Here is a 16045-nt window from a genome sequence, read left to right as displayed (position 1 = left end):
AGATAGGATAGGTGAGATTTTCAATTTCAGTACTGGCTGTATAGAAATACAGCAGAACTATGAGTTTTCCTAGTCTGTTTGGATACAGTACATTTTAACTCAGAAAATTTTAATAATTGAAATAAATGCTGAATATAATATTGATTGGATGGATGATTTATAACAACAGATTGACAATTTCTGATAAGTATTTCCGATAAGTATATTGGAGGTCAAGGACAAAACATGTATTTGTGCCACTCTTAAAAATAAGCATGCACCCACTGACATAGGTGTCTTGGGGTGTTTAAACTCTCGTGTACTGCAAATGAGAGCAGGAAAACATTCTAGCTCAGGAGAAGCAAACAGGTATATTAGCCTAGACTGTATCTTGATTTTGTGCCACACGCTGGCCTGTAATCATACAGTGTGCCACAGACTTTGATGTGATTTTCCAAGTGTTGCATTATTGACTTCAGAGACAAGATGGTAAATGGCGACCTTGTTTATTGATGCAGAATCACAGCACTGTCAGCATCCCCTTGAGTTGAATGAAGGCCCCTGAAATTTACATTACTAACAAATACAGAGATGGAGAAAAGGAGAAACACATTTTTCATTAAAATAAATTATCTACATAGTACATTTTTTCCTTCTTGAAGTCTAAAAATGTAAAAATTCCAACATTAGGAGTGGGTGGGGGACAAAAGTTATCTTCAGAACTTCCATTATGTACAAACATTATAAAAACTGCACAACCTGTCAGATTATGTAAAGTTCCTTTTCAAAAACTAAAGGCATTTAAAAACTGTTGGTCAAAATTGCCAGCTCATTTTTTCAGTTATAAGTTTTCTTTTACAAGTAAGAAAAAAATTAAAAGATTTTTAAAAGTATCATTGGTGAAATACACAACAATATTTAGCAAGCCCTGCTAAATTGTTAGGATACCCCCTACCCAATCAAGAAAATGCCGAATCAACACCCCAACAGGAAAAAAATAATTGTAAAGTACTCTTTGGTAACCAAAAGTTAGCAAGCATTCAATATTTCAAGTGCTAGGTTATTGAAAAAATCTCTGTTTTGACAAACAAATGATTAGTGTACTTAGTGTAAGTTTTCCAGCATTAGCTTGCTTTTCAGATCTAGAAATGTATGGCTATGTTTGATTATCCCTACCCACCCCTGAATGTAACTACACCTTCCTTATAAATCAGCAATGATTTTAATTCTCCTAAAGAACATCTCGGTTTCTGTTCAAATAAATTCATCCAGGAACATGGCCTTCTGTAGACCCACGACTAAATGTGGCTGCACAGCAGTCAGTTCTCTTATTACAACAGTGCTTGTTGGGTTGTTACAATACTGAATCCATTTGGAATGTGGATGGCTGGGTCAGTGATGCTGTTGGTGACGTGGTCAAGCCTAGAGGAGCCCACACCAGAAGCACCTGTGAAGATAATGCCAGCCTGGCTAACCTAATAGGCCGCATATTTCATTCTATCAATCCCTGCTCAAGAGAGATTACTAAATTTCATAAATAGAACACTTTAACAGCTACTGCCACCCTGTACCATGGAAGCTTCCCATCTGCAGACTTACTCTAATTGTTTACACCCTTCCCCCCAAAAAAGTCACATACAACCCAGGATCAGAGAACAACTGTCTCACAAGAGGATTTTTTAAGGCTTTAATGACGAAGTCTGCTGGTTAAATTATATCACAAGCTCCAGCCTGCCAAGCCACAGAGAGATTGGTGCTGCAGCTGCCATAGATGAGCACATATTAAATGCTTGGCAAAGTACATGGCAATGATTTAGGCTCTCTCCTAGGCCTGGCTTATTTCATATACCTTTTGAAAGTCTAAAGTCGCAGTGCCTTATTTCCTAATCCTCACTGAATTATTTTTTCGGCTGGTGGGCATACAGACATCCTTAAGGATCTGGTGTTCTCGGTTAGGTTATTAAAGCTGGGTAAGTTGTGTTTTTTTCACTGGAGTGAGCCTCTTCATTAATGTCAATTTCATCAACATTAAACACATCAAGGAACCCCTCTGAAGTTCTATGAGTCCTGCTCTCTGAAGACTCAGCTGCCTCCATGTCTCCTTCACTGATAACAGTCATGGGGCTACTCTGGATCCGGTTTCGGACATTGTACTTGCTGCTGGAGGCAGATGGTGGGGTTCGAGATCGGCTATACCTGGTGCTAGAAAAAGATAAACTCCTTGGCATGAGTCCTTCACTCTTGGCCCACTCTTCCTGGGCCCGTCTACTCTTGGTAGGAGAACAGTTCATGTTATTTTCAGAAAGATCCCAAGGAGAATCTACCTTGGCTCTTTGAAATCGTGGGTCTGTATTCTTTAGCATCTCTGCAGCTGACATGCGAGAGCTGGTATCTGATCGACTTCCTTTTTTAAGCAACAGTGCTTTGAAATTGTCATTGCTGGTGGTACTCTTCCGGATATTTCTCTGAATTGAGCCTGCCTGCTTGAGGGAAGCCAGATTAGGGGAAGTGCCAGTGGGTGTAACTGGGGGTGAGGGAGAATGATTTCGAGCACGGTCATCATCAGAGTCTTTGCGGCCAAGGACTTTCCTTTTGGATCTGTAATTTTCATGCACGAGAAGATAAGAGAGAGAACCAGAAAAACAGTTATTAGTGTTTCACAAGAAAGGTACTGCTGTTCTATATAACGGAATAAGAAGCCAAAAAACAAATAAAAGCAATTACACAAATTTTAATAGAAAATATTCTAGAAAAAAGGAATTGTGATAAGGGAAGTCTAAAACATTTATTTTTATTCTACTTGTAGAGAACTCAACGAATCCTGTCATGATATCCAAATTGACTGAGGGCATTTTGTCATGAAGAAAATGTTTGAATCTTGCTAAATCATATTTTCTTAATGAAACATGTTTGTAACATGGTAGCCTTTGTAAATGAACATAACCTAGAGGATATATGCTAATTATATTTGTCACGGTGTCCAAAGTTCCAAATTTAAAAGAATGAAATCTAAATTAAATTCATATGCTCTGTGGGAAGCTAACAACATAAGAAATGTACTGTATCACATAGTAATCTGCATATAGATTTATTTAAAAACAGCTAATTGACTTGCAAAGAGGGAAAGATATAGCACTTAAAACAGCTAATCAACCACATAAGAGGGAAACCACACAGCTTACAGGTTAGACACAGAAAAAAAAGATGAGTGATTATCTAAATAGGGTAAAATACCCTAGTCAACACCAATCAAGTGTTACATGAAGCTACATCTAAGCAAAGAAGTGTAGTATACTTTGCTTTTCTGTCTGTAACAAACAGAATGTCTATTAAAACATCACTTTTCAAGGAGAAAACTAAACCCAGCGTAACCTTGAGGTCTGGCCTACTTCTTGGCTGTCCCTTCCTCTCCAAGGGAGGAAGTAATGAGTGAACAGTGCTTTACTGTATTTGTTTGAACACTAGTAGGTACATGCAAAAGCCAACTCCATAGCTTGTTTAGCCAACAATGAGCTTCAGGACTCTAGGAACCTGTCTTTCCCCTCCTCCCCTTGCACTGTAGACTTTCTGATTTGTAATGAATCAAAACTATTTCCTTTATCAAATTGTGACTTCTTTCTTGCTGACAAGGCAGAATTAAACTGTAAAACCCCACATCATAAACAAGAAACAAATTGTAATTCATCGTTTCATCTGGCATGGGTATCACAACAAATTACAGTTTGTTACAAACAAGGAAGTCTTTAGTCTGAGAGGCACATGATGAGAAGAGGGTATGTGAGAGCCTGGTGACTTCTGAGCCTCTGTTCTTGGACTCAACAAACTGCATATTATTTGGTTTCCTATCACCAGCCTTCTTGATCTGCTTCTGAAATAACAGGGATTTTAAAATCTGTGTTGACAGAGAGGGTTGTGATGAAATAAATACCATAGTTTCCCATTCACTTTTAACCTATTCCATACAGTAAAGACAAGGGGCATACTACCTCCCAGAGTAATTTCTTAGAGGGCAGCAGGATCGGATTGTATTGCATTTACACTAACTGTATGTGAACATGTTTCCCCATAGAAAACTTCAAAATAACTGCTTCTGCAAAATGGTTACAGACTATATCAGTTTCCACTAATATACATTTTCAACACATGCATAATGTTAAGAGCTAGTTGAATTTTTTAAATGTAGGTTTTATTCATTTCAGCTCAGGAAGAGAGAGAGACAGAGAGAGAGATAAATGTGTCTGTTGATATGAGATACTATTTAAAAGTCAGAACAGGCTAGATATTTGGGAGTGGGAAAATAGAAACAAATAAATATGTGCAGAAGAGGCTAAATTATGCCAGTCTTTGTAAGTCAATACTGCATTTACTAACAATGTGGATATTGCAACAAAAGTAAAATTGCATTCTCAGTAACCTTATATATACAATTTAACACAAAATACACACATTACTTTTTAAAAATGTGCAATACAGACAATTCTGCATGTAAAAAATCATAAAGGGTATCCATTAGTCGACGGGCTAAAAAAAAAGCACTTGAGAACACTTGTCTTTATTATGGCCATACCAGCCTGCTCCACACCACCTCCTTCCAGCTATAATAGGAATTCTCCCATGATAAGTACAGAGAGAGTTTTTAATGTGTCACAACATCAGGAAAAGCAAAATATTAAAGTATAAATCAGCTAATAATCACAGGATGTAACCTAATTCCAGATAATGTTTTCCAGTTGGGGTGGAGCTGTGGCTCAGTGGAAAAACCTCCCCAGGACCTCCAGTTAAAAGGACCAGGTAGGAGGTGATGTGAAAGATCTCTGCCTGATACTCTGGAGAACCACTGCAAACCTGAGTAGACAGAGCTTGGTCTGATCCAGTGTTGGACAGCTTCATGTAACAACTGGCTGTTGGCTGTTTATACGAGCACTTGCCCTTTCAACAAAGAAGACTGGGAAGGTATCAGGAGGGATGGCATTGTAAATACTATCAATCCCAATTAGTGACCTTAGAATAGCCAAGGCCCTGGGCATGCCCAGAGGGATATTGATTTCTCTCCCTTTAAATGGCAGACCCCCAGTCTTCTTCTAAAAAAACTCCTCAGTTTCAAAAGAAACTAATTACGGTTAATTTTCTCAAGCACAGGGCCAGCTAAAAAGCTCTTTGGATCCCCGCATAATATGTTGAATCTATATGTGGTTTATACAAATATGCAGAATTTGCAGGGAAGCACAGAATATATTATTCTGAAATGCATAACTGCTTGCCACAAGCAGTGGCAGTACTAAGATTTCCTCTTTTGTAACATTTAATACTACAAAACATAAACAGGACATGATTTAAAACTCTGTTTTTGTTGAAAAGTAAACAGAACAGGAAAACCTCTGAATAACCAGGATGCAGTTGTTGCCTGTGCAAATTAACTCAGTTGAGAGCCAGCCTGTTCAGGCAAAGAGCTTCCATTCCTCTTCAGAAGCATCTGTTCAATACAGGCCATGGAGTGACCACAAGATGGAGCCAGTGCTGCACATTACCTCTTATAATGCCAAAAACCACTCAAGTACTTAAATTAAGTTTTCTTCCTTTCAGGAAAAGCTCCCTCATAGCTGAGGTTGGGGCACAAACTTTCTCAGTCATGACCTCGATACAGCTGCCTTTTCATTTTGCTTTTTTGCCAGGACCTGCTGTTGATGCACATTATATAAAGAGCAAAAGTTCCCTGCAGCCTCCGCCTCTCTCTGTGCACACTGAGAAAGGAGCAGCAGGAAAAGGGAGAGGGGATTCATCTCAACAGCAGAGAGAATTCCTTCATGGCATTGTCTTGTTCTTCATCATGCGACCCCATCTCCTACATTTCCTTTTTCTTGCTCTCTTGGTCTGCTGCCCAAAGTAGTAACCTAGTCAATGGTGAGGTCAGATCTGTGCACTCTGGTGTAGGAATGTACTATCATGTCCTTGTACCACTTGGGGATTAAGTATGCGCCCCATCCTTGGTTTTGAGGGTTTTTTAAAATAAATAAATGAATGAATGAATAAATAAATAAATAGAGGGATATGGATACATGTGTCTGTATTGCACTTTTCAGTCCACAAACTAGCGTGCCACAAAATAGCCCATCCTCCTCTGGATTATGACAAATTATAATCCAGCTACTGTCATATGTTTTGCCATATGACTGACAGATCGTGTTTACTTGCCAGTTTAAGCCACGCTTGCCATGAAGCATTAGCGTTGAGCCTCTGTCCCAAACTGCATCATATAATCAGCGAAGAAGAGTAAAAAGGCATGGAGGGCAGAGAGAATGAAAACAAAACAGAGATACACAGAGAAAGCAACAGTATATATTACATCAAGAAGACCAAGAGCAAATAGCACAATATACCCCAGGGGTTCACCAGGCATTTCCAATGGGACAAAGGCTGGCAGTCTTACCAAACCTAATTCACTGCCAGCAAAGTCTGTAAAAGTTGTTCTGTGGCACACGCTAACTACAAATACATGTCATCGGCATCTAAATTTTTAAAGAATAGTTTTAATCATTGTATATTTGGGGAGGTTTTTATTAATTAGAATAGGGGACAGGACATATGAAGCAACACACCCATGACTGCTTAAGAAATACCTGTGAATGGCTGCAAAAAGATCCTCGGTTGTTCTTGGTCTAGCTGGCACTGCCACAGTATCACTGCCTTCCCCATAACTGAGGCTCTGCAGGAAAAAGCTGTTGGCTGCATCGGAGTCAAACACTTCAGCTGCAAAGGAAGTGGGAAAAGCATGCAGAGTGTAAGCTGCCCAGCATCCAAAAAAGAGAGTAATCCCAATTCAGTGGCTGGCAGAGGAAAAGAAATATACAGCGCTTCCTTTTAAAAAAAAAAAAACTCATCTTTTCACTTACAAAAATACCTAAACAGTGGAATTCTATGCATGTTTACTCAGAAGTCTAGTCCACTGGGTTAAACAGGGCTATCTCATAAGTAAATGCAGAGGTAGTGGCCACAATTGTTTCTGGTACTTGCAGTCTTCTCAAAGGCTTGAGTTTGTTTCCTGGGAACAAGAAACTCCCATTGAAGTGTGTTTTAAAAAAATCCATGATTACTGGATCAGTTCAAAAGCTACAAATACATCAATATTTTTAGAACAGGCATATAGAAGACTGGATCTTGACAGGTAATCTTCATTTTAAAGAGAGATGGCAACAGAGATTCTCCATACATAACTACATCTAGTTCTGTGGTTTCCCCAAGGAAAGAGTCTTTGCATTTAGAAATCCAAAATGAAATCAACACTACACCCATCCTCCTCACTTCACCCCCCCCCCCCTTTCCACTTAAGAGAAGTAGGGGAACAAAAGGAAAAACAGGCTTACCACTTTCATCCCCTGGAGATGGCTGTTCATCTGTTCTAGTGAAGCTATCTCCATTTCTGTCAGAACTGCTTCCTTCACACAAGCCAGACAGCTCCTCCTGCTTTGGCTGCAGTGATGAGACATTGGCTTCCTCTGCAGCTCCTCCTTCTGGACCCAGGTTGCCAGAGTCCATTTTGTAGGAGCACAGTCCATCTGTGAGATAATCTTTAGCCTGGATGAACTGGGCAACTGCAGCATCCCTTATAGGCAGACTTGGAGTGCTTCTGACTGTTTCTCCCACTTCAGCTATTTTTTCTGCAGTAACATCGGGCTGTGGGGGTGGTACAATCAGGAACAGTTTGGGCTTCTTAGAAACAGGTGGTGGCTTCTTGTTTGGCAATAAAACCTGAGGCTGCCCCTGAAGTGGCAAACGTTCACGATCTGAGTGAGAACCTTCCTGCTGTAATAATGCTTCTTCAACACTGGCTGGTAAGACATCACTGGCAAAGGACTGAGCTACACTGGCTTCACTTCCAGTCATTTTGCCACAGGAAAGTTCAGCGGTGTTGCTAACTGATCCCTGGCCAGGTATGTAAACAAAGCTCTTGTCAGAAGCACCATGGATTTTCACCTCACCTTTATCCTGACTGTTGTTGTGTTCTACTGGGTCACATGGTTTTAAAGGTGAGCGTGCTGAAAAAACTTCAGTCATTTTTTCCTGAGGATTGGTTTCAGAAGTAGTTCCGGATGGCTGGCCAACCTCTAGCACCACAGCTTTCTTCACAGACCGCAGTTGTACCATTTGCAGTGCTTCAGTGGTTACTAGAGGCATTGTAGGCTTAGCAGAATCTTCTTTACTGAATGGCTGTGTCCTTCTGCTACAAGAAGTACCTTCTGGGCTACAGTTCTTGAAAAGTATGTTCTTATAAGCACCTTTTGCAAGTTTTGGGTCCAGAGGTGGTGCTGGAGGAGGAACTGAGGAAGGAAGGGGAGGAGGAATGGGGGGTGATAAGGGAGAGGAGTCATTGACTGATTCGTCTTGAGGCAAAAAATGAAACCATGGATCACTCTGAGAAAAAGTCACATGCATAATTGTTTCTGGTGGAGGTGGTGGGAAATTGGGAGATGCTGATCGGTGAGATGAATCCATGACCTCTGTTAAGGGGGGAGGAGGGGGAGGAAGAAGATGGTCAGCAGAATCTGGAGACATTATTGGAGAAGGAGTAATCAGAGGGAAAGAAAACGCAGGGTCTGATTTCTTTATACTCATATTCCCTTCAATAGAAGTATTGGAAGAAAGGGATGTGGAAGAGGAAGACACTGAAACAGAAGACAACAGGGATGACTTTCTTTCAGGCACTTTAGGTTTCACCCTGGGCTTCCCATTTCCTGTTGACAAAGACTTTAAAACAACAGGCACAGGTGTAAGTGCTGTGGGTGTATTGGATTGGCTGGAATAACCACTAGATGGTGATGTAACTCTATGAGACTTTTCAGGAGAAGTGCTCTTCGGTTTGGCCATCCCACTGGGCACTTGTGGCAGAGAAACACGTGATCCATCATTGAGGCGGTTGATACTATAATCATTCAGCTTGGGCGTGGAATGAACTGCAAGAGATCTTAACCGGTCATCCTGTATCCCAGGGCCATCACTATAGTAGCCCCATTGATCAGCATACTCGGACTTGATGCTGCTTGTCTCACTCTGGGAAGGTGTGACTGCACAGATGGAGTACATGTTCAGGCCTGTGGCAGACATCACACTGCTGCTGGCACTCACAGAGCTCTGGCTACGAGAGCGCAGCACCCACGGGTCCTCATAATCACTGCAGGGGCTTTGAGATGGGGAGCCACCGTTTTTACACTTAAGGTTCAGTTGCAGGGACTGCTGGAGGCTAGCAATTAGCTTGTCATCCAGAACTTGTCCACTGGACAGATTCTTCTTCTTGGGGATCCTTCTGAGAGAGTCCGTTCTGGAGGGTGGCAGAGGTGGTTTCTTTGCTTTTCTTAAAGATATGCTCCGTGAGAGGGATTTGTCACTGCAATTTGACAAGTCTCCCAGCGATCTCTTTTCAGTGCCATCAAACACATTAACAACACTATGCCTGGGGTTTCCAAAGCCATTATTATTATGAATGCAAATTTTACCAGACTTCAGACCTGAGTCCATATGCATGGAAGTGTAATAACCATCGTGGTCCACTGAATACAAAGAGCTTGCATCTTCTTTGGCTGAGACTTGTTCAAGGCTGTTTGTACTCATAGTGCTCACCGGTGTGGTACATCCAGGAGTGGCACAATTTGTCTTGTGTAAGGTTACCTCTTGGTTTCCTGCAGGTGTGAATTCACAGTGCTTTATGCTTCCCTGTCCTATGCCCTGTGCTTCATCCACTGAGTAACTCGATTCACTCCTAATATCACTGCTTTGAGAATGACTTGGACTGAGATTATTCCTGTTTTGGGACCCATTCTCCATAGTTTCTGCACCACTAAGTGCCATGGCTGAATCTCCTAGAGCAAGCACCATCAAAGGATTCAATGAGATAGTGTCCAGGGACAGTGAGTTCTGTTTAGAGCTGGTCGTGTTCCAGCAATGAGAAGAATAGTGTTGATCATTTGTGCTTACCATGCAGTTGGCAGTAAGAGTGTCTCTTGGTGTTGTATATGAAGATGAGTTGTTGATTCTATTATCCAGTGATTGAGCGCTTGGTGTAATATGAATAGCAGTCACCTCTGAAGAGGCTGGGAGGGCAGCATTTGGTATGACATGGGCTGAGTGCGTAACATATCCAGAGATCATGTCTGCTGAGTTTTCTTCCAGGTCACTCTTAAAACACTTTACCTCTTGCGATTTTGGCCTTGGAAGCATTCCTGCCTTACTGCTGTTCCTCATGGGAACAGCACTATCATCCACTTGCAATCTGCTGATCTGGTGTGACATAGTTCCACCTTCTGTTGACTTGGAGATGCTATGCCTCCGTTCCAGTACATGCAAGGAAACCCTTGCTCCCGAACGAGGTAGACTGTGAAAACCCAGGTCACTGTTAAGCCGAGAAGCAAATACAACCCCTGCGGAATCACTCATCACAGACATATTTCCAGAGGAGCTAGACAACTGAGACATCTGGGCGGCAATTCCTTGTCCTTTTTGTGCACGTATTCGCCTCACTGAAGGGGGCACCACTTTGACTTCCTCTGTCTGACAACTAGAGTCCTTGGTCTCAGACCTCAGCATGGCAGAATGACAACTGTCAAGTCTTCCTAGGGTGGAATAGTGATCTGGGACACACAAGGAATGGCTACGGAAGTCATTTTGAACAGTGCCAACTGTTGAAGTTAAAAAAAAACACACACAATTATTATATATATACTGTATTTCACCTCCTTTAAAACTGGCTCTATGTGGTATTTTTTCTAAACAAAAATATATAATTGGTCATATTAAATTTGTTGCCCTACAAAGTTTGTAATAAAGTAATAAGCGAATGAAATTCTATGCAGCTTCTTCATTGACAACAAGTGGCTTAGACTGGAGTAACTTTGACATTGTACACCTATATGTGTACACTGTGTCTCTCATTCCTAGATGACAAAAGAAGAAAATCCAAAATAAGAATTTCCAAAGCAGTATATCAATCAATCTTCTTTTCAAACCCGGTCATGACTTCATGACTAAGGAAATACTTTCTACTCATCAGCACCATGAGATTCCATGAAAACTCTTTTTATATGCTTATAATTATCTCTACTTGAGATTTACAATGTAGATTTGCGAGCCTGTGCTATGCTAAAGAAGGAAAAATGAAGCCCATATATAAAGTCTATTAAAACTGTTTAACCTAAAATCAGAATGGAAAATATAAATTATTTTTGCAGGAAGGGAGATGGGACATGTTGCCAACTGTATTCATGCCTATTATCATAGTTTGTTCATGAAGTCTGAATACAGACTATGAATAGTACTCAATCAAGCAGGAACTACCATAATTACGTTTTTCTCTGAGTATATTTAGTTGTATGGAATATCCATTCTCATGGGAGCCCTATAAAATTATCACCAGAATAGAAAGGTTGTGACATTACAAACTAGTGTATGTGTGAAATGACAGAGCTACAATCTCTTTTATGCACAACTTGGTATGAAATGGGAGCTGAAGATGCAACATATCTCTGATGAACAAAAATAGCAATGATAATTGCTCTCCTTTTGGCACAGATTCTGCTCCCTAAACAATGGCTTTTGCATTGCAAGGGGATACTTACCACCTAAATAAGGACACTGGACACAAACCTTTTGGCATGAATTTGGCCACAGAATTTAATTAACTTGAGCGTGGCAGGCAACTCAAATTACGAGAGAATTATATCAATGATCTAAACCAGTGGTCCCCAACCCCCGGTCCGCAGCCCGGTGCCGGGCCGCGAAGGCCTCGGTGCTGGGCCATGGCTCCCTCTTCCTGCCCCCCCACAGCGAGAAGCTCGCCAGGCTGCGAGCAAATCGGCCGCCGAAGCGGTCGATCAGCTTGCGGCCCGGCAAGCTTCTTGCTTTGGGAGGGGGCGGGAAGAGAAGCTTGCCGGGCCGCAAGCTAATCGGCTGCTTCGGCGGCCGATTTCCCTGCAGCCTGGAGGGGCGGGGAGAGGGAGCCGCGGCCGCCGGCATGCCAGCGGCACAAACGCGCACACGCAGACTTGCCGTGTGTGCGCGTTTGCGTCCAGCGGGGGCGCAAACACGCACACATGGCAAGTCCGCGCATGCGCGTTTGCGCCGGGGCTGCCGCGCACGCACGGGGCCCTGGGTCACCCTCTCCCCGCACCCCGGCGCAGCGGCCGCAGCCTAACAAAGGTTGCGGACCACTGATCTAAGCTATGTCATCAGGTTAATGAAATGGTGATAGTGGAAAGTGCTGTCAAGGCAAGAGATGTTCAGAGGTCATTTGCCATTGCCTGCCTCTGCATCATGACTGGTATTCCCTGTTTGCTTCCAAGATTGGATTAGGCTGGGCCTTCCATAAGGCACATTGAAATCAGTATTGTTTCTGTTCTGTTTTATGTGAACCACCCTGAGCCTTCGGGGACGGTGGTATACAAATATAATAAATAAATAAATAAATAAATAAATAAATTTAAAATTTCCTGCTTTCAGGCAGTTTTTTCAGCAATGAGTTGACTGCTGCTGATGTTTCTGCTGTGGGAATTCCTGTGTACTACAGGAGGTCTGTAGCACATTACTGGGTGCATGAAATGCTGGACTGATTTGTTGTGCCTCAATGTCAACATGTGTAGGCCACATGTGCAGTGGAATTCCCACATTTCCTGTGGCATCATGCCACTGTGGAAGAGCAACAGTGGTGGGCCACAATTTCCTTTTAAGAAAGCTTGCTGATCATTATTAATTTTACTGAGGATCCCCTAAAAAGTTTACAAGGCATCCCAGGGTTCTTTGGAACATGCTCTGAGAAACACTTAGCTTTACAGTCTGTTTGGAACTGGCATACTTATGGGCTGTTACATTAAAATAACATTACCAAGAAGCTTTTCTTTTTCTGTTCAAAATCTATTGTAACGGCATAGAAAGGGAAATGGGAAAAGTTTGCTATCTAAAGTGTTGCAAGTCATTGCCAAGGAAAATGCAGCAGTTTAGAAGTGCCTGCTTAGAAGCTGCACTTGAAGTGTTTTTATGGCATGTCAGATAAGGCGGCCTTGGCCAGGGGATTTCATTTCTCTTAATTGTTCAGTGCAACTGGACTGTGAAACTAAGGGCATTCTTCCCATAAATTTTAACAGCAGCTAAAGCTACAGCCCGTTTGTCGTTTTCCTTGGCATACAGTTCAGTACCATGGAAGAACATGGATGATTATGGAAATGTTAAAAACAAAGCAGTTTATAAAAGGTTAACTTGTTTTCACCCTACCAAATGTTAAAAAGCAAGTCACCACCTTACTGTATTGTGCCTCCTTCTATGGCAATTGTTTTGGGGTTTTCTGTAGAGCATAAACTTAAATCCTGATCACACATGTCAATGAGGTTTTACCAAAAACATCAATGTAGCCAGAAATGTTTTCGCATTTTTCACCTACAACAGATTCAACTAGAAAACTACATGCTCCTTTCCTGCTCAAAGCAGCCTGATCAATCAAAAGAGTAGAGCTTCATTAATAGCAATAAACTCCAATTGAATATACACTAATATGGAAATGCTTGAAATTATATCTTTTGAAGTGTGAATTTGGCCAACTGGCACAATGTCTTTTTGGTTTGAATCCAAATGCAGGGACAACATAAATCTGCTTGAAAATCTGCTACAAGCCTATCTCTGTCCTTCAAAGATGAATCTACACAACTGTAGTATTCACATGCCAATTCTAAATATCACAAGCCCCTATGGATCATATGTCAAATATCAAAACCCTTTAATTACAAAAAAGCTTGCATAACTAATGACAATCTGTAAATGCAATGGTTAAGTGACTCACCACTGCTGTAGCTCAAATCTAGAAGTGTTATAGTGTCCTAAAGCAGGGGTAGTCAAACTGTAGCCCTCCAGATGTCCATGGACTACAATTCCCATGAGCCCCTGCCAGCTTTTGCTTTTGCTGGCAGGGGCTCATGGGAATTGTAGTCCATGGACATCTGGAGGGCCGCAGTTTGACTACCCCTGTCCTAAATAGACCCTGAAGGAATTCAAATTATTTCTCAGCTGGCAACATTAGTCAGTTTGCAATTTATAACTACCAGTTTTTTAATTTAACAGACATTTAATTGTTCAGAAATATATTTAAATGTATTTGTTGATTTTAAAATGTTTTACTCGGCTTTCCTCAGAGAGACTTGACACAGTGGACTTTAAAATTATGTAGCATAATGCAAAACAAAAAATGCATACCTGGGCATTTGTAAACTTATTATGATCTACTAATATTTAGGTATTAACCAGATTTAAAATATATTATGTTTTGACCTTGGATTGCACAATTGAAAGGTTAGATATCAAATTATATTAGGAAAGTTAAAGTACATGATTTACTTGGCTGCTTATCTGTAGAGCTACAGCGCTCCTCAGAGAGTGCTTAGAAGGCAAAAATATCCAGCCCTGCTATTGCTGCGACATCAGACCTTACCCAGGCTCTTTATAACTAGGACTGGTAGCCATCCTAATGTTACCCTACATTACTCAGAAACAGCATTACGTGGTTGTAGCTACACTTACGGCTTGCACCTTCCCTCTCTCTATATATAGCCCCTTAAAGTCAAAATACTCAAGAAACTGTCATGCTACTAAATGGAGACAACTGCATAATCCAGTCAGGTCAGATTTCATAACTAAAACCTGTTTAGATCAACTTTTGCAACTGAAATTACTTCTGCACCATCAGGCTCCTCACTTGATTGAATCCCTTTCCAAATGATGTTTGATGGACAGCCTAAGGAAGTTGGAGCATAAAACATGATCCAGGCACTGAGAAATGGTTCTCTAAGGACCAAACTAGACAAAATGAGCTTGAATCCCTGAGGTCACCTTGAAGATATACTGCCATTATAAAGAGATTTCCTTAGTTGCTTGTCTGTAGAGCTCCACAGCTCCACTGAGGTGGGATCCTGCCTTTCCCACATGCAGTTCTTCTAACCTCAAAACCTCTGCAAAATTATAATCATGGGCTGGACTATGTTTTCCAGTGACAGAATTCCTATCTCTTCCATATCATTGCAGCTCACTGAACTCCACAAATTGCAGTTCCTGGGAGTAGGGAGTAGGGAGGGGAAGGGCAATCAGCAGACATTGGATTCAACCCAATGATTTTAGTAACCTTAAGTTCTCAAGATTGTTTCACTCTGAAAAGCTAATTAATCCCTGAATGTTTTCCTATGTTCCAAAAACTCGTCCAGATTAAACAGCATAGCAAGCAAATCTTCACTGAATGTGATCCATGAAAGAACTCACCCCCTCAATAAACAGGATTGTAATACCACTAATTGCCAGCAGAACGTACTTAACTCAATGGGCCATTCTGCACAAGGACCAATGTTGTCAATTGGTTTCACAAAGCGGGAACGCTATTTTAAATAGTGGAATCTCGGCGTTCCACATACCTTCATTTGTAGTGGAATACAGTAGCATTTCATTAGTTCCCCACAGGTTTCCGGTCTCGCAGGAATCGCTAGAAAGGAAGCGATTTTTTTCTGTGCTTGTTCCCACCCCTGGCCATCAATCAAACGGAACAGCCAATGGGCGGTTGTTATCATGCTCCCGAAAAGCCCCTTTCCCTTTAAGCAGTTAAAAAAAAAATCACACACGTTGCAACAAATATGCCTTGATTCCTCGCAACGTAGAGACCCATCTAGCTGATGTGTGAGCTGGCGAGTCATCGTTACTACGCTTCCCCGAGTGAAAAAAAAAATCCCCCCCCCGCACGGTCGCGATTTTTGGCCAAAATTAAAGGGAACTGGCAAACAGAGGGCTGTGTTGTGCTTGGGGACTTAGGGGAGCTTTAAAGCACTTCTGTGGAGGGACTGTAGCCGGAGAAGCCTTGCTGGGTGAATCAGCCTCGCTGGTTCGTTGCTTTCCCCGCTCCAAGGAAAAAAATATGGCGATCGCTTTGCTGGAAGTTCGGAGGAAAGAGCCAGGGGGAGGGACTTTGTTGCAACCGCTACATTGAGAACACACAGGTCTTTTTCGCAAGTGTTGCAGGTTGTTGGCAAGAGTGTAGCGATTTTCTGAGGGTGAATCC

At 41.7% G+C, this 16045-nt stretch overlaps 1 protein-coding gene across 7 annotated transcripts in view; it reads right to left on the bottom strand.

The window, feature by feature from the left end:
• Positions 1-468: 468 nt before the first annotated feature.
• NHSL1 (NHS like 1) overlaps positions 469-16045 on the bottom strand; it is a 194951-nt gene continuing 179374 nt past the window's right edge. For all 7 annotated transcript variants that reach the window (XM_077351415.1, XM_077351433.1, XM_077351425.1 and 4 more), the window contains 3 exons: positions 7341-10646; positions 6597-6726; positions 469-2577 (listed from right to left, as the gene is read on the bottom strand). In XM_077351415.1, coding sequence (XP_077207530.1) covers positions 1932-2577; positions 6597-6726; positions 7341-10646 — 4082 coding nt within the window. In that variant the 3' untranslated portion in view covers positions 469-1931. The remainder of the gene's footprint in view (positions 2578-6596; positions 6727-7340; positions 10647-16045) is intronic.

Source organism: Paroedura picta, chromosome 1 (assembly GCF_049243985.1).
Source record: "Paroedura picta isolate Pp20150507F chromosome 1, Ppicta_v3.0, whole genome shotgun sequence".
NCBI classification, from domain to species: Eukaryota; Metazoa; Chordata; class Lepidosauria; order Squamata; family Gekkonidae; genus Paroedura; species Paroedura picta.
The sequence above is the reverse complement of the archived record's forward strand: the minus strand, read 5'-3'. Positions and strand labels throughout refer to the sequence as shown.